Genomic DNA, 23986 nt, shown 5'->3' with positions numbered 1-23986 from the left:
CCAAAACATTTCCTTCACAACTTAAATAGACGGAGCCCCGCAAGCGGGGCTCCTATTTCTGGGCGGTTTGCCCTTCGGGCATCTGAAGCTACCTAACGAACCTAACCTACTTACCTACCTACGCTTTTTTCCCCAAAGTGTAATGTTTTCACGGACGTTTCACTAAATCAATAGGTAGGTAGGTTAGGTTTGTTAGGTAGCTTCAGATGCCCGAAGGGCAAACCGCTCAGAAATAGGAGCCCCGCGAAGCGGGGCTCCGTCTAGTTAAGTTGCGAAGGAAATGTTTTTTGAAAAGAAACAGTCCGACGAACTCCAGATTTGATGGACACCCCAGCATTTTTCATAGTTTGTTGTTGTTATGTCAGGCAGCGCCACGAGTGTTAAAAATGGGAACTAAAAACTGTCAAAGCGGCGGCTAATGACTCGCTGTATTACATTACAGCTAGCCGTGTTGAAGAACGTATGGCGCCGAATACATTCCGGCGGATTTTCATTCAGCCGCATTCAATCCGGCTAATCGTCAAACCGCCGCATTTCAAAACGCCCCTGTTTTGTAAAACGGCTAGCCGTAATGTAATACGGCGGATTATACAATCCGACTGCGACATATACACAGGGCGAGTCATATGGGTAAAATAAAAAGACAATATATTTATTTCAGTTTATTAAACAGCACTGGTCGCAATTTATAGCTCAGGCACACAGCTAACCTTTATGTAAACACATCGAAATAAAAAAAACTACCTCAGCTCAAATTGCACCATAAATGACCTCAGTGCTTAAAATCCTGTCCAAAACGCTCTGTATAGCCGAAAATACAAAATTCTTACAATACATTTCAAAGTGAAACTACCAATTTTAAATACTAAACCTATATTTACAAAATTAGGACTTAAATACTTAATAGGTACCTATCTAGATTTAAATAGATTCGTAGCAAGCGCTTCTTATTTACTTTAGTCTACAGCAGAATTAATATGAGACCAAAGCACTATCTCTAATTTATTTAATTTAACTTTATAGAAATAGCTTCGATCATCGAAAAAAAAGCGTTTGTTCTATTCTGCCTCATGAATCTCATGATTGACCAAATATACCTATAGGTATATGAGTTTATTTTAAAATAAAACTTTGATGTCTGCAGAACTTGGGACAAACTTAACCTTAAATATTATTACGTAGCAGTTCATGCAAGCTATTTGTAATTAATTTGTAAATATTAAATCGACATCATTATTTTATCATGTACTGTATATATTGGCATCAACTTGATTTAAATAGAGCATAAACATTAAACATTAATAAATCGAAGCAAAACGCATAAATTATTTTGTTCGTTTCAGGAAATTTCGATTTCAATCAGAAAATATGACCCTTATCAGAAACTCATACGGACTTAAACCTAAACATAGCGTTCTTAAGTAGCAGTCGAATAGACATGTGCTTCATCACTGTACAGCGATGTAGTCAGACATCTATCTAACACCGGAAATTTCCTATAAGATGTTTATTTTTAATTCAAACTTTATTGTTCGTTGTTGAAGTACATCAATCGGCTATTTTGTTTGATTTAAACATTGAAATATATGTATATGAGACGTCAGTTATATTCGTGATATATTTTGCAGTGTAAGAACGCTAATACACAAGTACCGACTAAACTAACTCTATATTTACAAATTTATATTAAAAGGCAGTGTCTACCACAAAGCTGGCAAGATTAGAAAATATGATTTTCTAAATTTTAATATGGCTCTCATATATAAAAATGAAAATGGTAATCTGTACCAGAATGTCGTTCAAATACTGAAAACTAAACATTGATTATCACTCTTTCTTATTTAAATTAAGGTACATTATAATCTAGGCCTCTTCTAGTCATTCAAAGAGTATTTCAGTATTATTAACTAGTACATACGAACACAAAATAGGAAAATAATATTGCAATAATGATTGCACTAAAATTGTTACAATATAAAATAAGTGTGACAATAATTATGATAAAATCGTTGATAACTTCACTCCAAATGATTGAAAACACTTAATATCACAGTTCCCAATACAACGATTGTTGTTGTTATGAAGGATAAACAAAATTGAACTAATGCAATCGAATCACATTCCGGCACGCGGTAGAAGTTTAACTCTAACATTAACATTTGCTTTGTGACCATCGAAATCTAAATGGCACTCTATTGGTGACAAAACAATTTTCACTGCAAGATACAGAGTTTGATCCTTACCGCTATACAATTTAAGCATACAACAGTATTGCTTAAGTAGCGTTTAATAAATTGACTGGTCTTATCCTTAGGATCAAGTTAGATATTGCCGCTGTTCTATGAGGTTTTCATTGACATATCATTAACGTTCGATTTTAACGTTTTGACATTCAATACGATCTAAGATTTTTTGATCCTCATAATCCTGCGGCTAACGTAATAGACAGTTTCGACCGCGTGACCGATTCTAGAGTAATTTGTTGTTTATTCCTCAATATCGTTGTCGATACGAGAGGATTTGATGCCGGTCTTGCCTGTCCAGGGGTAGATCTCGGGACAGGGCTGACACGTCCTCATGTACCGGACGCCGGATTTATGCCAAAGATTGCACACTTTAGGGTTGTTGCACTTCTTGGGACGATCCTGGAAAAAAACAGTAAATCTTTTATTTATTGTCACTTTCAATAAAATATAAGCTGCAACATGAGGCGCGTCTTGCTTGCACACGGGCGAATGATAATAAAATGACATGATTTTGATATCAAAATTTAAGTTCGAATTGGTCTCAAGGTCTCATAGTTTATCCTGTAGCATTAATCTTTAAAGTGTTGATTTGTCGTATTGTTTTAACCTACGCTAAACAATACGCCATACTAAATATACCTACAAGTATCGGCTTTTAAACCTTTTTAACCAATTGAGACATGACATAAAGGGTTGGATAAAAATTAAAACATACCAGCATATACCAAATGAAAAAATATACCCTGTAATAAAAACGATACGTACTTGGTAGTTGCATTGGAAAGGCTGGAAGTTGTTGATCCTGTTGATGGGCGTGGGGTCTCGCACCCACTGCAGCGCCTGCCAGTTGGTCACGATCCACACGTCCTGCATGCGGTTGATGAAGTCCAGGAACATGATGAAGCCCTCCTTGTGGTGGGGCTGCGTGAACCACGCCGCGTGGTAGAAGAGACCGAAGGGTGCCCTGGAAATTTTTAATTTAAATTGTTTACCAAGGTCACACAGTCATAATTTCTTGTAGGTATAGGCATTAAAAGCAACAGTTATAATGATGAGTAATTTTGGTCTGGCATAAGGTATTAATTACTGCCTTAAATAATAATTATCATTATGATCATAAGTTACAGACATTCAATTTGATCTTGACGTACCTGTTTGTAGTGTAATGTCTGTCAAAGTTCTTCAAAAGCATTTTATAGACTCCTTCAGCTTCAGGAGGATTAGCACAGGCATCACCCATAGAGCAACGGCCACCATTCAAATCTTGCCACATCACCATAGGTACTTCCCAGACGCCTATAGAGTAAATAAAATATTAATTTAATAACTTATACCAATTTTTACATGATTATGTAAAAATAAGGTTTTTGTCAAAAAGAGGCCGACTGTAATTTTTTTTTACCAGTTAACGTCTCCAAATTTTATGAGATTGCGTTGTTTTATCATAGATTTTAAGGCCATCTTCTCTAATGTACGGTACAGCAGGATGGTATTATAATATGGCATTGTCACGGTACTCTACGCCAAATTTTATCTCTATCGGCTACCAACAAGTGGTCAAATAATGGCTTGCAAATTTTCAAGATAACAATATATACCTACTTATATCCTTAATTTTCTAGTTCCTTTTAAAAGAATAAAATCAAATAATGGAATAAAAGAAGGTTCCAAATTCAAAACTGCAAAAATGACTCTGGATCTTAGGATAAGTATAATATTATTATTATCTATATAGTTACAGTTGATAGGTGCGAACGTTGATGATCCTTAAATATATATCAACATATTTAGGTGACAACGCGAATAATCTCACCTGGATATGATTTTGTAGGGCAAGGCGGGATCATGCAGTCGTGGAACAGTTTGTAGTCAAGAGTATAAGGCCAGCTAGGTGGTCTGTTTTCATAGACAGGCATCGAGGAATCGTACGTGAAGTTAGAATCGTACAACATCTTGAACATCTTGTTTCCTCCGACAGAGAGGAACGGAGCTCTCATTCCTCGGACATCCTCTAATTTCACACCACCGTATGCTGCTAAAATCTCTCTCTGTCCACCCACTTCTCTGTTCCATTTCTTTTGGGAGAATTGCTCTCCAAAACTATGACTGAAAAGTTTAACATGTAATATTAGTTACTGTTTTTCTTTATGGACTAGAAAACATTAGAAGTTAAAAATAAATAAAAAAATATTAAATTAAGTTAAATAGGTAGGTAGTAGAAAGGTAATATTAAATCAATTTCGAGAATTTTATGTTTGAGATAGTCTAATCTAATAGATACATAATTCCAAGTTATAAAAGAATTATTGAAAGACGGAAAAGGAGTTTGTATAAATTATAGTAAAATTTGTTTGTTTGATGAAGTGCGCTGAATCCTGTTTATGTGCAGTATTCTTCAAGGACTTACGAAATTGTGTGAGAAGCCATCTCATGTCCAGCAGAATAAAGATTTTGTACTTGGCTGTAATCGGTCCATTCGTGGGAGACATAAAATGTGGCTGAGATCGGACAACCGTTGGGGTTCACGCGACCCTTTTCGAAGAGGTCTTGATAAAGGACCTTGTTGAGGTCGTTCACGGAGTCATCGAATGTCAGAAGAACGATCTGGGGCACCGTCTCCACCTCTAGGTCGCCTGTTGTTTTGGGATGTTGGTAGTGGTCGTGCGTGTGGTGATTGGGTGTGTGAGTGAGTGCCAGGAAGAGGAAGAATACGAGACAAGGTATGGTAAGGATGGTCAGAATAAGAAGGAAAGAGAAGAAAACTCATGTTAATAAATTGTTGAAATACTGTTGAATTTTACATATTATAATAAAAATTGATACATAGATGGTCATGAATAATTGAATACGTTGTTAGTGGTATAGCCCAATAGGAAACATTGGATAGATCCACTACTGCTATTTTTCAGGTAGACTTACGATATCGTATGGGAGGCAAATTCGTGACCATCTGCATAAAGATTCTGAACTTGACTATAATCAGTCCATTCATGGGACACGTAGAATGTGGCAGATATAGGGCAGCCGTTAGGGTTGACTCTTCCATTTTGGAAGAGTTCTTCGTAGTATATTTTATTGAGATCATTTACTGCATCGTCGAACGTAATCAATACCATTTGCGGGGTTTCGTTGACAGGTATATTTCCTATATTATAAACATATTTAGTTTTAATTACGACACTGGTAAGAATAAAAATTGTATGCATATAATGCAATATACTATTAATCTAACCACAATAAGTTTGCAGTGCTTTATATTAAGTAAATATAATGTTTTCGAGATTTCTTTAAGAATCATTGCAGAGGTATACAATAAATCAAATTCTGCAATATGCTCCGTAAAAGTTAATAATTTACGAGTACAAGAAACACTTGGGGTCGGTATTTAATGTTAATGGTTGACGTTAAACAAACAACCTTACTATACGAGTGGACTTAACTGCAATAGAAATGCACTTCAAGAATAAATCATCATGTCATTCATGTCTTTGGCAAATATTGGATTTCATTGTCAACTTTAAATCCTTTAAATAATTATATTCGTACCAGGTATATCCTTTCCACCGCAGTAGCAGTCAGGTAGCAGGCACACGTCCTTCCTACACTTAGCTGCAGTCTTGTCCGGAGTCGGCTGCGGGTACACAGGCGCTGGTCTCCTCGGGGGATTCGTGTAGACGTCCACGAACTCTGTCGCCTTTGACACGATGGCAGTTGATGGCTTTAAAGTAGGGCGGCTGCGACTGCTCAGAAAAAGCGAAAGTTAGTAAAGTAGGCCAACAGTTAATTTACAACTAATTATCATTATATTTATTAACAATATATATTATATATAAATATACATAGAAAACACTATTTATTAACTAATATAAAATATGAGACGAAGCTGGCTAGTATAACTAAATAAAGTTGGCTGAAAACTATTCTACGTTGATATGCCGCGTAAAAACAGTATAATACGGAGATGCCATATTTGTAGAAAATTTAACAAGTAACAAAAAAAATATGATGGTGAAACATTAGGTATCAAGTTATTTGAGTGCAGTTTTTAAATACTATGCAATCAACTAAAAATGTGAAGAAGACTAAAAGCATAATGAATTCGGTATTTTCATTTGGCTTTCTAACGTTGGTGGGGTTCCTCTGTTGGACTGTGGCTGATCCAAGGTGGAGTAGTGAGCGGACCCTCTACCGCGGGTACTGCTGGGGCTTGGGCTGGGACTGGGTCTGAAATACATAAAAGTGTCATGTGAAAAGCTCGAAAGGATAGCCTTGGTTAGTACGCGTGGTTTTAAAGATGAAGCGTTTGGTCCTGATTGCAGACCAAATCAACTGTTTAGTTTATAGCCATCAGCATGTTTATGATAATATAAAAATATTCATTATTACAACAGTTGATTCTTGCTTTATTTTGTCGCTTTAACATGAAAAGAAAAGTATGAGTTAAAATGTAAGATAAATTCACATGCAAGTACCATATTATTTCCAGTGTCATATGGGTGCTCTTACAAACTACATGATGGGTTTGCTATGTGGTGCATGATAAGTTGATAAGTAGAGGTATAAACTACATTGAGGAACTTTCTACATATTATTTTACTACATCTAAAAATACATATTTTATTATGGACCATGGAGGAAAGGAATGGTCGCGTCAGGAGTTAACAATTCATAAATATTTAACTCAACCGACTTTAAGTCCCCCAATGGAAGAATGTTAAGCGATAGAATTTAGCTGTAGGTGCCATTAAACGAAATGTCTTCATGCTAGTTATACCGCGAGGCTGAAAGTAAGAACGTATAGATAGAAGTCGAAGCCTCCACCTTCCGTAAGTAAATTATATGAGAAATAGGCTGTTTAGGCTCTGGCCGGCGATTGTACCTCTGGTATTTGATTTCGTTGCATTTTGGATTCGGTTGCAGACTGTTGTCTGAAGAGCATTTCGTCGATTGGTAACTCCTGCGCCCAACTCCCGGGTTTGTCGCAGCTAACTTTATTGCGGGATTCACTCGAGAGGCACGAGTGGGGAAGGATAAACTCTTTTTCGTCGGCGTCACGTCAACTTTGTAAGTAGTGGTCGATTTTGTACTACTTGTTGTCGAAGCTATTTCGTTTAGGACTGAAGCTTGTCTGTAACGCTCTGTCTCAGTCGTTGTCTTAGTTGGTTCGGTCGATTTGGTCAGTTTTGTTACCTCATTGTCAATGTTATTATTGAAAGTACTGTCAATTTTTGTCAACTCTGTGGAAGGTTCTTCGATAATCTTAAGAAATTTGCGGGAATTTTCCGGCTGTGGTTTAACAGTTTTTTGTGTGTTTTCTGTTACATAATTGTTAAAACTGTTGAATTTAGAATCAGAATATTCTGTGTTGGGAATGTTGCGTAACACATTGTTACTTGGAGTTTGCAACATTGGCGTCGGCGTAGTTTCAGCATATTCAGCAAAAATTGAAGAAGCAGGCGTAATTGTAGTGGAGGTTCCTCTGTTTGAAATTGATTGACTAGGAGTCGATACGAAATCTCTTTGAGTATAATTGGGAGTATCAATAGTTGTAGGGCTAAATCTCGTAGTCGGTTGCTCTGTTATAATATGCACACGTTGAATATGATGGCGGGCAGGCTTCTCATCTATGTATTTCAGCATTTTCTTTTGGAAACCTATGTTTACGACTTTTTCTTCTTGAGGCGCAACGGTGTTCACTATCTGTTTTACTCTCTCCGTACTTGACGCTCCACCGAAATTGCTCAGAAAAGCTTTTATGACAGATTTTACTTTACCACTGAATACTTCGGTAGTTTGATCAGAGACTTCGTCATCATCGACTTTATAACTATAATATGCAGGTTTAGAACTAAGTAATTCTTGAGGCTTAGCAGTTGAACTCAAAATGACTTTCTGTGTTGTGGTATATCTAGTTGTCGAAGCAGTACTGGTTGTAAAGTCAATTGCTTCATTGTTTTCCTCATTGTTTCTGAGATTGTTTAGGGTTCTGTACGGTGAAACAACAGGTTTATTCCATTGTTCACTATGTGTTTCGTATTGTTCCCAATCCGGCAAATCTCTATTTATGGGAGTAGTTGATTGAGTCTGAGTATTTTTAACATTTCGAAGTCCGGTTTCAATCAATGCTTCCGTGTCAATTGTATTTTCAGTAGAGCTTTCTTTCTGGTCGTTGCTGTAAGTAAAAGGAGCTGGGGCCGGTCGTTTGATAACGGTTTTGAGGTAATATTTAGTAGTGGTTGTTGGCGGTGTCGCATAATCTTCTCTAGAATATTGGTATGAAGTTTTTGGCCTACTTTGGGGTCTAGAATAAACAGGTATATCCTCTTCAATACTAGAACGACGCAGTGAACTCTCTGATGATCCAACATTGTCCTCATCAATGAGTGATTCTACTGGTTTTTGAACATTTTCTAACTCATCGTGTCTTGTTTCTGTTACTTGTTGTTTTGTTTTTTCTTCGGGCGTGATATGCTTTCGACTATTATGGTAATTATCAAAAGGCCGGGTCAGAACTGTCAATGTGTAGGGATTATTAGTATTATTGGGGTTTCGCCTAATCGAGAACCCAGTAGTTAGGGAAACAACCTTTTTATTTTCATTAGAAGAGGTTTTCACCACTTCCACCGGAATATTATTGTTTTTGTTAGTCACTCGAGGAGAATGTCTATGGGTCAGTTTTTCAGATGGTAAGTTTTCTTTCAACCTATGAGTATTATCAGTCTTTTCAAAGGGCTTAGCAAAGGATGAAAGGTTTATTATAGGGTTTGAAATGGGAACTGTCATAGGGGACCCGTCAGAAGGGTTTTGGTCTGAGGAATTATTAGGATTGAGGTTAAGGTTCTCATCTGTGGATGATCTGTTGAATACAAACCAAAAGAAAACTTTCTAATTTAAGCTCTTAAATATTTCCTATAAATACTTAATATAAAAGTACGATAAAGAAGCCTAAATGACGTTTTCTTATTGGATAGTACAGTTTAGTCAAATTAAATAGCGGAAAGAGGGTGGAAATATTAAAAAAATTATAATAGTCGGGGATAAAGGATAAAAGATACCACAAAAGCTTAACAAAACTGTAGCACGTTACAGCCAGCTTTCATAAGCAGAATGTAGGAAGAGCCAAGATGTGAAATGTATGTACATGTTAACAAAATGTTTGTGAAACCTTTAAACTGAATTTTGTTCAAAATTTATAAATGATTATTAGTATGTTAGTTGTTACATAATAAAATCAGTTTAAAGATGATGATTTTAAATTTGAAACTGAAATGAATTTACCGATGTTAATGAGTTTAAAAATGTATGGAACAAGCTTGGATGAGTTCGTTGTTGACGATTCCTTTTGTAGTACCTTGGAGAGTATCTAGACGGGGTCATTGCTTCGGTGAAGGGTGCAGTAGTAGGGCGATATGTTGTGGTTGTGCTAGTGCTTGTCGTAGGAGTAGTGCTAATAGAGGTAGCTTCGTAAATCGTCGTCTTCACACTGCTAGGGTGTTCGTAACCCAATTCGTTACCTTCGCCCCTGAATCATTCGCAATCACGGTTAAGAATTGATGTTATTTAGTAACTACATGTTAAATGGCGTTATTCATAAACGCGCTATAAGCCTCAATTAGCTATTAATCGTGTCTTAATCTGTCACGTCTGTTTGACTTACATATTTGTAAGAAAGGAATAAAACACAAATTAACGAATTGAGGCTTATAAAAAAAAACAGTTATATTTAGAAGTCGCTTGACATCTTACCTTGTTGATTGACGGACCGGTGCTTGGTATTGATTCTGGTTGTTTATCTGAAAAATTAAATTTTACCTGTGTTGATAGGCGTTGCAGTCAACATTATCAAATTGCTTAAATATTACTAGTACTTAAAAATAGTCAATTTCTTCAAAAACAAAATTATAGAATTTAGCCTGCGAACAAACGATGTTGTGTTTTCTTACCTGTCCTTGGATAAGTGTGTCATCATAGTCGTCAGCGGACGGTCTCTGCGTATACTGCACGGGCTCAGGTCTCCTGGCCGGGGGCGGGGTGCCGCGGTAGGTTTGCTGCACTGCAGGGCGGAGCGAGGCCGTGTTATATTGCTGAACATAATCTGCCGACACCGCACCAACCGCCCGTTAGTTACCTTACCCAGTGTCCGTTGAGTCTGGCTTAATTTGTAATAGTGATGAAAGAATTGCCAATGCCGATGCTATTTAGAGTGTATATTAGGGTATGGGGAGTCCACCTCAATGATTTGGATGTATCAAACCAGAAATACCAAAAATTGTATTGTCGTAGGTGCTTTGAGGAGGGGTACAGATTTGAATAGTTTATCAGAAGGAGTATGAAGTAATAAACTCGTGTCCATGAGAGATGCTATGGTCAACAAATGAAAATACATAATGATTATGCTCGTAAACAGGTGATGATCTGATGATGAAGTGATTTAATTTGATAATTAGATTTGTGGAATTAGGATGTCACTTTTAAAATGTTTATCGTGTTTCTATACAACCGAATTAGGTCTGTGTTGACTCTTGTGCAAAACTTTCAAAATGCAGTGCAAAGCACACAATTGCCGTGAATTTCAGCAAGTGTACATGTGAAATCACACATATTAGTGAATATAGTGAATTACAAAACGATTGAACCATTTTGATTCCCATCCCAAAATTATCAGTATAAACATATCTCAAGTTAACAATATCTCAGTACATGATGTACTAAAACATGCAATTTCAGGTTAAACTCTGATCATGTGCATATTTATGCTTTGTAAACATTACTTAAATCATCATTTATAACTTATACGAATCTAATAATTATGCTTCATAACATACCTGTGTCTTTATATAATTCACCATCTTCATCGTAAACGGCGTAGTATGGATCAAATTGGTCAGGAGAGTAATTTTGAGTTCCATTATACAGCATTTTAGGACGTGGGCTGGCGGTGTATGTGGCTGGAGTTACGTTGTTAACAGGTTCCAAGCTAGAAATAAAATTTGTTCCAACATCCTAATATTTCATAGAAACAATATCAATCAAATTAATTCCTTTAGTACTTTCAGTCCAAGTTTTAGTCCACGTCCAGTCAATGTTAGTAAAATCATTAAATTGTGTAAGTGTGGTCACAAATCAGTCTGTATATTCTTTACAATCTGTTTATGCGTATTTGAGCGCAGAAACAAGAGCAAAAGGGGAAAATAATTGTTATTTATTTAGAACAGCCGTCATTTTAACTACTTATAAGAAAGTTCAAATCAATGGTTAATGGACAGCCTAATATAAAAATAGTGCATAGGAATTATGTACAAAGTGGTCAAGTATAGGGTTCTCTGTTGTCAGTCGTACCTGTTTGTCTTGTCATCGTGTCTAGTCTTAGTAAATCGAGTCTCCTGGTTATGATTGTCACGAGGAGTAGTCATCTTCGTCTGGGCTACCAGGTTGTGGTGTCGTATCCTGCCTCTATTCTGCTTGTTGTCTTCAGTTCGAGTAGTTTCTTTTACGGTAGTGGGTATAGCCAGCCTATGCCTAACTGTGTATGGTCTTAGAGTAGTCTGATTTAAATATTTTGGAGGTCTAGCAGTAAAAGGTCCAGGTTTTTTTATGTGGAACGTCTTATTCCTAGGTGAATGGTGAATGATTTCATAGTTTGATACTTCAGGGCGCATCAATACTGTTGGTGCAGGCGTTACAAAATCTACCATGACCGGAACGGGTATTTTAGTCTTTTGTCGCTCTTTGTGAGGAGCTTTTGTAACAACGGAAACATCATTATGGTTTTTAGTGGCTGATTCTGTTTTATAATTAGACGGTTGACGATAATTTGGTCGTTGGGGAGTAATATGAACTGTTCGTTCATCTTCATCACTTTCGTAACTCTCAGTGTCATCATATTCTTGATAATTTTGAGCCATCGGTGGTCTTTGTGGTTTTATCTCGGAACTGGGCATGTAAATTGATTTGACTGGCGGTTCATAATATTGCTCATCTTCATCGTCGTAGTAATAGTCGGCCATTTCGGGAGATGGTTTGGGAATCGGTCTTCGCTTTGCTGGTTGTTTCGGTATAGAAGTGACTGTATCTTTGGTAGTAATTGCGTTATTTTGATTTACTGTAGATTGCACCGATGGTCTTAATGTTTGTGCAAATAAGTTTTCAAGCTTTGGAAGATTTGAGAACGATGTTGGTCTTGGAGTTGAATGTAAATAAAATTCTGTCGATGGATGGTTCCAGTAATGTTGAAGAGCTGCCAGTTGTTCATTAGCTAAAGTTGTTAATGGTTTTAATGTTGATTGTTTGAAAGATAAATATGCATTATGAGGCTTAATTGATGATACAAGATATGGCTTTACAGTTGAAATAAAATATGGACGACCAGGTTTTTCTTGTTTTATCAAATATTGTAACTTAGGTGTAGAAAGTAATATCTTAGGCGCTCCTGTTCCCGTTTGTAGTAAATATGGCCTCTGGGTTATAGAATACACTTGCTGAGTTGCCCCTTTATGCTGTGTTTGGTTTAAATTAGGTATCTGTGTCGAATTTATAGGTTTGTTAAAGTTATAATTTATTGGTAAAATGCGTTCATCTCTAAAATTTGGCGGTTTCAGTTTAGGCAATGCAGCGTCTAATGGTATACCAGCGCTCTGTTGTACATCCTGGTTGTGGTCATTATTTAATCTAACTGTCTGCTGATGATGAAGCAGGGGTCTAAAATTCAACTGCTGTGATTGTTCAGGTTGTTTCGTTGTAGGCACCTTTGAATAAATTTGACTAGAACCAACAGACGCGCTGGGGAGATTAATTGAGCTAAATGGTCGAGGCGTACTCATACCCTGATAATTTAATGTGGATGATCTTATTCCAGAATTTTCTGATACAGAGGTAGGCCGTTCAGATGGTCTCGCGATTAATGCAGCATTTTGATTCACTTTTGGCTTCGGCGTTGTGACACCTACAGCTTCATAATGCTCATCCCTAAGTTTTTCTAAGAATGCATCAAAATCGAAATTGGGATTTGCAAATGGATTTTCAATGTCAGCATATTTATTTTTGGGATGTGTAAATTCGTAAGGTGGTTCGGGAAAATCAAATTTATAGTAACTTTTTTCCTCCTCATCATCTTTTTCTGAAGAGCTTTCTTCTGAAGACTCCTCGTCATCATTTTCATTTGAAGTGTCTTCATCATTATATTTTTCTTGTTCAGGTCTATTATAGGCATCAGGTCGATTTGATTCGCCTTTAAATGATTGTGATGGGCTTCTCTGTGCTTTGTTATATGGTGAAATGGTTGAAACTGGTTTACCAGTGACTACCGTACTTGGCAAAAGAGATGAGTCATGCACTATATTATGACTATTATGGTTATTAGTATAAAACGACTGAGCAGGATAGCGGTTAGTGTTTTGATTATTTTGTTTTGGAGCATTATTATAAAATCCTCCGGCCAATGCTGCAAAGGGGTTTTCACTATTTTTCAGCGCTGATATAGGTGGGCTTTTTGTAATAATGTGAGTCGCAGAATTCATAGGATTATGGGGTAACCTTTGACTGAATGGATCAGAAGGACTAGCCTTAAATGGCCTCTGAGATTGTGTGTTATCATTTTGGTACGCGAAAGGATTTGCAGTAGAATATATATTGTTAACGGCTGTGTAAGGTTTGCTGGACGCATCATACAAATTATTTTTATGAAGTCCGTTTAATGATGACTGGTGCCTTATATTTTGGTTACTAACATGAGGAGGTAAATCGATAAATTTGATAGGTTTTGAATTGGGCCAGCTTTTTACTGCAGTTTTAAAACCATTTTTTAAATAATATCTAATTTGTCTTTTTCCTCTTTCACTATCTTCATGTAAATCTTCTTCGTCATCCTCTTCTGTTGGATCCATTTCTATATATTCCATTATTTCATCACTATCACTCCTTTCGGAGATTTTATCTGTATTACTGTTAGAACTGTCGTTGGTAACTTCTCTTTTACTCCTTATGATAGGTTTTTCAATAACGTTATTTCTGTCTATCTCGTTCGTTACAATGTCTAACTGTTCGTCAAGAAGAGAGTCAGTAACGTTGTCACTTGTGTCCTCACTGAAATAATTATATGTCAAATTAGTGTATTTACCTACACTGTCAAAGATTTCTCCGTCTTTTAATACGCTGCAAATACTTACCGATAGGTCTGAGGTGCTTGAGTAGCGGTAGCTGTTCTTCTTTCTTCAACTTGTGTGCCAAAAGAGAAGGACCCTATTTTACCATTGTTTTGTGAAATAGATGCAGGAATAATATTATTGTTAATATTTCTTCCAGTGCTGGCGACTTGCGAAACATAACCGTCCCTGTCTTTCTGCACTTGTCCAATGGTTGATGGCTGTCCTCGATAAACACGTTGTTGTCTGTCGCTTTCGATTTCTTCAACTGGTGGTAGATCATCCTCAACATCAGCGTATAATTGTTGCTGTAAAATGAAATTATGCGATTTGATTCAAGATTCACAGTACCTATACCTAATTTATTTATCAGTTTTCTTCAGCTGTGTGCCTACAACATAGGATGTTGAATATCTCAACTGACCTTTTCGTATTCATCTCGGTTGAACTTGGGTTGTCCTCTAGAGGTAACGATAGGGTTGGGCTGCACCCGAGGAGGCGGCGGCGGGTTGCGGCGCGGCGGGGGTGGGGGCGGGGGGTCGCGTTCCCGCTCGCTGATGCGTTCGAGGTCGTCGGAGACCAGGGCTGCGCCGGTGCCGGTGGCGTCGCAGCCAACGTTGCGCGGCCAATCGCATGTTTGGAGCTCGTGGCTGGAATGGATTATACTCTGTAGGGTATCTCTGATTTACGATCTTAATGTTTAATTGCAAACTTTACAAAGTTTGGTGGTTGAAGTTGTTAGATACGGATAAAACATAAATTAACTAAAAGAGGAAAGTAAAGTTTTATGAGTACGAAGGCAAGAGCAAGGGTGAATTTGATGTGAACAGTGAATAGGTACGTGGAAAGAGCTGTTGAACTCTTAAATGAAACATGGATAGCTTAATGAAGAGTATTTTTACCTGTACATAAGGCCACCAGTGCAAGACTCAAGTAGAGCGCCGCCAAATACGCATACGTAGTATAAAGTGCAGTCGTTAGGGTGTGGGTAATATCCGAACTCTTCAGGGCAGTCGAAGTCGGCATCCCGTTTGATGTCAGCGGCGACAGGAACGCTTCTGATTGGTCCAGAGCGCCTGCTGTCGTGCCGTGAGCGATCTGATTGGGCCGCTAGGCATTCTGAAAATGAAAAGATACAATAATTAAAATTTATAGATATTACAATAAATATAATATATAAATATAACTCATATTTATTTATTAAGACATATAAAATTACAAAGAAAACTAAAAACAATGTGATCATGTAACTCATATTACAAATATGAATGTCTATTACTTAACACGAAACAAATGGCTTCAGTTTAGGTATATATTCAATTGGACGGGATGCGATTTGATACGCAGGGTTGGAAGCCTGTACGGGACGGTCCAAGGTTAGTGCACTTTCAGATGTTATGCCTGTAGCCACACTACTGTTTGTTTTTCGGGGGTAAAAATGTTAATTTCTAATCATCTGCACTCAAACAAGAACTGTAGTAAATCAAGACATCTAATAGCGGCAGTTTTAATTATTAAAACAGACGTGCCTCTATGTAAGGTCATTTTGCAATAAACTTGTATGTGGTCGATTCCCACGTTATTAAGCTGTCACACAGTTTTTTGATTAAATTCTTCACGTACAATCAATTCAACTCCATCTAGGGATTCTGGTATTCAGTGCTTGATTAAAAAAATATCTTAGAACGAGCGACAATCTATTTCAAATCAATTAGTAAATTATAATAGATTTTGTGCTTTAATATTTTTGTTTTGTTTCTATATTGGACAAACAGGGTACAGTCAGCAGCAGAAGTTGCTAAGCGGGCGAGGTGTTCAAAATTACCTTGACACGCTCTTATTCTCTTAAAAATTAAGTCGCGTCAAGATCATTTTGAACACCTGCCCCACATAGCAACTTCTGCTGCTGACTGTACCTAATCTAATACTTTCTTGAAATGAGTTCTTATTGGCTAAAATTACTTTGTCGGTTTGACATTCGCACTTTTACTTAGTATACTTATATAACCTTAAAATTAACTAAGGACTTAAAAATTCAACAATGTAGGTAGGCACTTGTGGTTCTAGCGACTATAACATTTTATCGTTACCAATTATATTAAAAGACGTCTATTTGGTAAACCAATGAGTAGGTATATATCAACAGTACACTATTATAGTAGTGCAACTATATACGAACGGTTCTAGCGACTATAACATTTTATCGTTACCAATTATATTAAAAGACGTCTATTTGGTAAACCAATGAGTATATATCAACAGTACACTATTATAGTAGTGCAACTATATACGAACACGAAGTATGCGCCTTGCGAAATTATCGTCCTTGTGCGCCAAAGTGCATTGTTGCTTACTAGGAGTTGTACTCGTAGATAAAATAATCTGTGTCGAGTTATCTAGATTTAAACAGTAAAAGGCTGGGCTCGCAGAATGCAGGCTTTGTTGTAATTAAATATGGTAATTTGAGATCAAGATGTTTAGTAGATTTTGCAGTTAAAATTAACAGGAAAAGACGCATATCATTTTAGTTTCTTTGTAAAAAAAACAATATGTTTTTTTATACTCAATGTATATTATACTCAATGTAGTAAATAATAATCGTTAGAGTGAGCCTTAATTTGGATGTTAAAGGTAGCTACCATAAAAAAAAAACATAAATTAAATTTAGAATAACAAGCAGCGAAAAATGTGTTAAACTAACAATGTTAGCAAAATCTCACTAAGCAATCTTCCAAAGTTTGTTCATTCAACTTTGGCTCATGGCGCAATATTAAAATTTTGCTCCGATTCCCAAAACTGTTGTCATTATCTCTTTACGCATTCACGTCAAGTATCACAGCATCAGACATTAAGAGATTTATCTCGTTGAGCTCTTTCTGTCACGTTTGCATTGCCATCACGAGCCAGTGTGGGATTTGGCACAAATACTAACGGGGCTTAAGGTCTGGTTGTAGTCATACGTGTCACCCGCAGAGTTCCCATATATATGGAGGCACATCACGTTATGATAGGTCACATAAATTTGTATAAAAATTGCATGAATTGAAGAAAAAAACACAAACGCTTTGTATTACGAAGATTCTCTGAGTACCTATTTTATATGAATACTATTTACCCACGTACGGTTTACAATATAACTTAAAATTACAAAATTAAAAATGTACACATCAAGACCCTGGCTTGACCATAAATTATTTGATCTCCAGTATCTAGTTTGATTCCTTGATTCGTTTATTAGTATTTTTACCATTATTATGTACCTAATATGCACTTCAGTACACACTACACACGCGATGTGCTATGGTTGCACATATCGTCTTTACGCATCATGCGTCAGTGTCGCTCTTACACATATTATTTATTTATTATTTATTTAATACCACAAGAACGGTTACAGTATACCAATTACACCAATACCAATTACACTTGCTACTATACAATTATATCAATAGAATTATAGTTTATCAACCACATCAAGACATCATTAAAAATTATACAAATATAACAACTATAACAATAAACTCTGGCATATTACAACTATTACAAGTATTACATTCATCATCTATTTTATCACACGTTCATTCACTCTCACAATAAACGAGGCACCTGGACATTAGTTTAGGCCACTTATCCATGAAAATATCCACTTGTGGATTCGTGCGCAGGAGCCCGTTGAGTGAGTTGATCATGTCGCACAGCGGCGAGTTGCGACGCGCAGCGGTCGCGCGCGGTCCTGTACCGTCCCACAGCTGTAGGTATGGTCGCCGGCGAGAGTTATTCGGAGGCACAACTATACAGTTGAGGACATATGTCATAAAGTGACGATAACGACGACAGACGATAAAACTGCGACCAATCGATCATCATAGATCCGGCAGTAGATATTATTAATATGTTTATCCATGACCTAACTAGATATGGGTTTATCTAGTAACGCTCTATCATACTAGATTAGGTTAGTTACGTATCGTAGGTTAGATTCTCAAAATAAATAGCATCGTTGCGTGATTGATTTATTTGTCCCGATGTAAACAAGATAACTTCTCTGCGGCTATTTCTACAATTGTAAATGTAATTGCATCAATGTTACTTTAATTCGTAACATGACTTATTTTACTTTCCATTCGGTATTTGTATGAACCGCAATCTCGTAAATCAGACAAGCAATAACTTTACTTTCTCACGTTTAATTACTTTTATCGAGGGCTTTGACTTGTTACATCACTTTAATCTTCACAGCTTTTTCAAGTTTGAAAACCGCATTACATTTCCTAATACGTTCTTTGTTAAGTGTTTCACGATTGAAATGTGAATGTAAATAAAAATGGCTGTTTATATACTTTGAAGTAAATACACGATATATACATATACATCTACAGTTACAATCAAACATCGGGCAGGGATATACATATGAAAACCATGAAGTCATTTCAAATTTCAAGCCGGAAAAATAATTAACAAGTTCTATGTACCTATCTATTTTTAAATATTTGGACTTAACTCTTCCGACTCCCATCATTATGGAACGCATAGATCTAAATATCTAGTTCCAAAATGTCTCGCGCGACGCGATGCTACATCATTTCGACCAACAAGACATAAGTACTAGGGCTTGCAAATATTCGAAACTTTCAGATATTCGAATATTCGACTTTTTCTGACGACGTATTCGAATATTCGAATAATTATTCGAATATTATAAATAATAAGAAAAGGAACGAGAAATCGGTTTATTATCGTTTTATTCAAAAGCTTTTTTCACATATTGCTAAAACTAAGGATATTTGGCAGAAATCCACTTAATTGACTAGATTTTATCATCCTACTATGAGATGCACATTTATAAAAACAAGTAAAACGCCAAAATTAGACGTATTTAATATTTCTAGATAAAACTTATTATAAATGCGTCGTTGTGTGAAATAATATAACTTTAACCATCCAAACACCTAGGTATGTAAGATATTTTTTTTAGTAGGTAATTATTTTCCGATTCAAATTAACTTGCAATCACTCAGAGGCCTGTAAAAAGGCCTTTAATTTCATTGTATTTTGAATCTTTATTGACTTTATTTGTTTTGGCAAGTTATTATTCCTAATGGTCGGCTAATTATATAATATTGGAATATTTAAGGGAAAAATTTAGTTGAATACTGGGTGGATTATTCGTCAGCTAAAGGTGCATGGCTAGATTACCAAGTTGGGCAGGTTTGGTATGATTAAATTTGAGAATTGCGATAAGTGGCAAGGTTTAGACTTCAAAAATTCGCTTAACGTACGCTTGTACTGAATAAACAGAATGACCCTTTAACTTAAAACTTACGCACCGTAAAAATAACAAACATTTTGATTTGGTTTTCTTTTAAATTGAGTTAGGTTTCACTGTATTCACGAAGTCTATCGAGAGGAATACAGTAAAAATATTATTTTCTTTCGTATTTGTGTACCTACCGTTCCTCATTCACTGTAAATACCCGGAAAACACACAGAAACTGTAACTACAGCGGATGACATAGCTTTTTTTATAGTAATAAAAAATATTCGAATATTCGAAACCTGAGCGGCCGAATATTCGAATATCAAAACAGGTCGAATACTCGACAAATTCGAATATTCGAATATTCGAATTGCAAGCCCTAATAAGTACACAGAATGTTATTGTTGCAAGTAGCTTAACATTAACCTACTTAAGGTATTAATTAAAAGTTCTACCAATGGTTTATTATAAGATACAGATCTACAATTAATAAATGCAATTATTAATAATTAAGAAATAAAATTCCTACATTTAATTATCAATGCATATCTCACTAGATATTACTTCTTAAGGTCCTTACACATGTTGCAACAAAACCTTGTCAGAACTAACATGAGAACATTAGCACCATTAAACAACAACAATGGTAACTAACTACCGACCAAGCATGCGTTTCCCACAACGCTCAATACGAACTAAAAGCTATAAAGTTCGATGATGTACTTACTTGAAACAATTGAAAATGACCTTTAGCATGATGCATTAGAGATAATAATGGGTTATGCGATATAAATTTCGCGGTGTACGCAAGTAATACAACGTAGGTCAGTGATTGAATGTGGCACTTTGTTTACAGATAGTTAGCGGTACGTCCAGATGAAGAAGGAAGTGCAGAAAGGGTAATGTAAGTTGTGACTTCTGTAATTTTGTAAAATTGTTTTGTTAAAGCATAATGTTTCAATGTAAACTGTACATGTGGGCTAAGGATATTGTAGGCAACAGTTTTCCATAATTAAGTTGAATATTTCTACTTTATTTTTGTTTTTGTAGAGTTTGGGGTAACTTCTTTAGAATTAGGTATAGGTAGCTAATCGCTAATAGATCCTAGTAATCTGATATGTTTAGTTTTTTGAGAAAATTTTAATATATTTATTATCCTTACATTTCACATACCTAATTTAAGATGACATGTATAAAAAAACATCGAAACAATGATTTCATAAATGGTTGCAATGCTGTCGTAAATACGAATCATTAATTTTCCTAAACAAAATTCGCAACAATTGCCCTACATTAAACAAGATTGACATTTAACACTAGATAAATGCCACTCGTAATTCACTATACCCCCGTTTTTATCAATAGACCATACAAACTTATTTAAACCTTCTCCATAGAGCTGCTTTATACATTCTCAAGCTTAAAAACATAGCAAGTAGAATAACTGAAGTGCATTATAAAAGTGGTCGGTCAATAATTTTGTCTGTCTCTGAAATAAAGTAAATAATACAATTTTCATTCTTAAAACCATAGGCATAAGGTTTAAATTAGCTAATGTGTGATGAGGTGTAGCCAGTAATGATCGTGTCGACACTCGGCCGTCATGGAACGTGCCGCGGGCTGCGCGCCCGCCGGTGGCCTAGCACCCTTGTAACAGTTTAATTCGACATGACATATTTAGGTATATGTTCCATATTAAGTACCCTAATTATAATTTAGGGTTTCTTAACCTATTTAATGCTAATCACGACACATAATTGTCCTTTGGTTATATGGCTGCCGAATGAAACATACCAAAAATACAACAGTCTGTTAACTCAGCTTTACAGTGACTACATAAATATTTTGCTCTAAATGTAATAAATAATTAACGTATGGTCCGAATCCAGTATTAATGGTGCAGGATATTACTAGTAATCGAATCAACACCATTCCTTCCACCCATTATCGACAGGACACGCCAACACCAAAAGCACCCATCCGAGCCAAATCAGTAACATCCTGAGTTGCATCGAAACCTAGAGCCGGAACACACGCCCTGAAGTTCAAGCAACTAGGCATTATCGAAATCGGCCCAGTTGCCGCAACCGCCGGTGTATCTACCTCGTTAATCAATCGACTGATTCCTTGATCGGTGTTGCAAATGGCTGTACTACGCCAATTATTCATCAGGCTGTGTGGGAATATCGAGATGATTTGTGATGAAACGTTTGATGGAGAGCATAATGATATAAGCCGGCCGGCTTATCCATAACATTATTTAATATATTTTGAAAAGGTCACTTTCAAGCCCTATATCAAATAGATAAAGATGACAAGCACTAAACGAAAGCACAGAAAATATTTGCATAAAGTGCAGTTCGTATCTTTGTAACAAAACTTTGAATCTTTGTCCTTTTTTAAAACAATATGCTTCTAAAGTACCATTCCGTGTTGAGAAACATAAAAATAGGTCTCAAGAAATTTTATACGCAGGATATGGCGGCACTTTGCGATAAATTTGCATTCTAAACCAATTTCGAAACAGACCGACGCCCACCAGACCTATGAATTCCTATAAAATGGAGCTAAAAAACGAGGTACGTACACAGTCTCGACTTTTAATTGGACCAGAAAAGTTGGTACAGGGTTAAAATAGAAGAAAAAAGATTCTTATGTTAATTTATTAACCTACTATGCTAGTAGCTATAAGTAGCAGTATATAAGTAGCAGTCGTAGCCGCTGCAAATCCCTGCCTTGTTAATGATTTAATTAGTCTATTTCGGCAAACCAAATAGGCAAATGGATAGGTACATTTATTTTGCACACCATTAAGGAAGAGCGAACAATCTCATATTATGTTATGTAAAAGAATTTCATCATTTGAGATTAAAATACAACGTAGTTCTTAAACAATTGATAAGTTCACCTTCAGCACAAGGATACTCCCAAGCGCTGTAATGTAACCTCCCTTTGCGTCAAGACCATCCCACCAAATAAGAGTAAAACACTAAAACATCAAAGATACAAGATATAAGCAAAACTTCAATCCGTAATCGGAATAATGCAACAAGAGCAAACAGACAGACTATTACAAGCAATTCAAGTCAATGCAATGAAGTCCGTAGATGTAGATCCTTACGTGGGTAGTAATGGTCCAGGATAGTCGTGGGTGGACCCAGGATATCGGGTAGGTGCACGGACAACACGGATGATTTATTGTATCTTTAATCTTACAATTGTAATGTCGCATAAATAAGAGGGGACGGCGTGGCTTTGAAAACCATCGGGCATTTTCTCAAGTCTAGATGGCCGGTGCCGTGTAGGCTGTATTGTCAATGACGCCGCTGATTGACAGCTGAGTTAACAATACCTGACGAAATATAAACATGCTTAATGAAATGACAGATCGTGTATATGGTATGAATGCTTGACCTTACTTTTTAATTCGATTTCAGATTTAGGTTATTGTGTATGCATTCAAATCAACGATACACGAGTCAACAGATTGTGATATCAAAATCAATCAAGCTTTAAAAACAATATATACTAAATTGATTTCTAAACTACATTTTAGCAATCGAAACACTGCAAATTAACATTGGCAATCCAATTTTGATAACTCATTATTTCAAAACTCATAAAAGACGTTAACAATTGGCCATACATGTTTACGGGCCATGCTCTCAATTAAGCAACCATAGTTATAGTTGCTCTCAAACAATGCCAAATCGTGCCCTGCCCTTTGTGTGACCTTTCGCTATACTGAACAGAACGGCTCCACCTATACAGGGTGTCTTTTCAACACCTGGACATACACCGAGAGCAATGTAGGTCATGCCTAACAACTTTTACCACAGAACCGACGCAAATATCTCTAAAAAAAGGATTGCTTCACCATAGAAAACTTTGAAACCTGATCAGCCGAAACGTATCTAAATATTTTTTTTAGCGATTTCGACGTTCGGCCCGTAGTAAAAGTTGTATAGTATGATACATATTCAACTCGCAATGTAGGTACTCGTAGCTAGACGTTGAAACACCCTATAATAAGAACTGGCCAGTCGTGGTCTGAACAATCGTTATGATATATCGAAGGCCTTGGACCTCTCACTAAATTCATTACGATTGTTAACGTAGGCTTTGGGATCGTTACATTTGACATGCGAAAATGTGCGCCTTAATTTATTTAGAGCGTAATGCGATTTATTTAACTTGTGGTTAAGTGCTATTGTGGGGCGATTGTTTAATATAGATAAATTATGTGTAGGCACAGAATAAATAATAGTACTAGGTACAGAAGACTCACTCTCTAACAAAACGCGTCTGTTACGATGAGCACAGATATGGCCGCTAGGTGGCGA

At 36.4% G+C, this 23986-nt stretch overlaps 1 protein-coding gene across 3 annotated transcripts in view; it reads right to left on the bottom strand.

The window, feature by feature from the left end:
- Positions 1–1617: 1617 nt before the first annotated feature.
- LOC134647320 (mucin-2) overlaps positions 1618–23986 on the bottom strand; it is a 141928-nt gene continuing 119559 nt past the window's right edge. The window contains exons 2-17 of one of the 3 annotated variants that reach the window (XM_063501624.1): positions 15289–15505; positions 14811–15036; positions 14411–14694; positions 11586–14327; positions 11072–11223; positions 10190–10341; positions 9993–10039; positions 9598–9768; positions 7126–9102; positions 6372–6470; positions 5793–5986; positions 4654–4879; positions 4060–4352; positions 3398–3542; positions 3012–3210; positions 1626–2645 (exon numbers count right to left, since the gene is read on the bottom strand). In XM_063501624.1, coding sequence (XP_063357694.1) covers positions 2487–2645; positions 3012–3210; positions 3398–3542; positions 4060–4352; positions 4654–4879; positions 5793–5986; positions 6372–6470; positions 7126–9102; positions 9598–9768; positions 9993–10039; positions 10190–10341; positions 11072–11223; positions 11586–14327; positions 14411–14694; positions 14811–15036; positions 15289–15505 — 7283 coding nt within the window. In that variant the 3' untranslated portion in view covers positions 1626–2486. Of the gene's footprint in view, positions 2646–3011; positions 3211–3397; positions 3543–4059; positions 4353–4653; positions 4880–5792; positions 5987–6371; positions 6471–7125; positions 9103–9597; positions 9769–9992; positions 10040–10189; positions 10342–11071; positions 11224–11585; positions 14328–14410; positions 14695–14810; positions 15037–15288; positions 15506–23986 lie in introns of those variants that run through there. The other 2 variants (XM_063501623.1, XM_063501622.1) reach the window with 2 other exon arrangements.

The sequence above is a fragment of the Cydia amplana genome, chromosome 4 (genome assembly GCF_948474715.1).
Source record: "Cydia amplana chromosome 4, ilCydAmpl1.1, whole genome shotgun sequence".
NCBI lineage: Eukaryota > Metazoa > Arthropoda > Insecta > Lepidoptera > Tortricidae > Cydia > Cydia amplana.
This window is presented reverse-complemented; position numbering and strand designations above follow the sequence as displayed.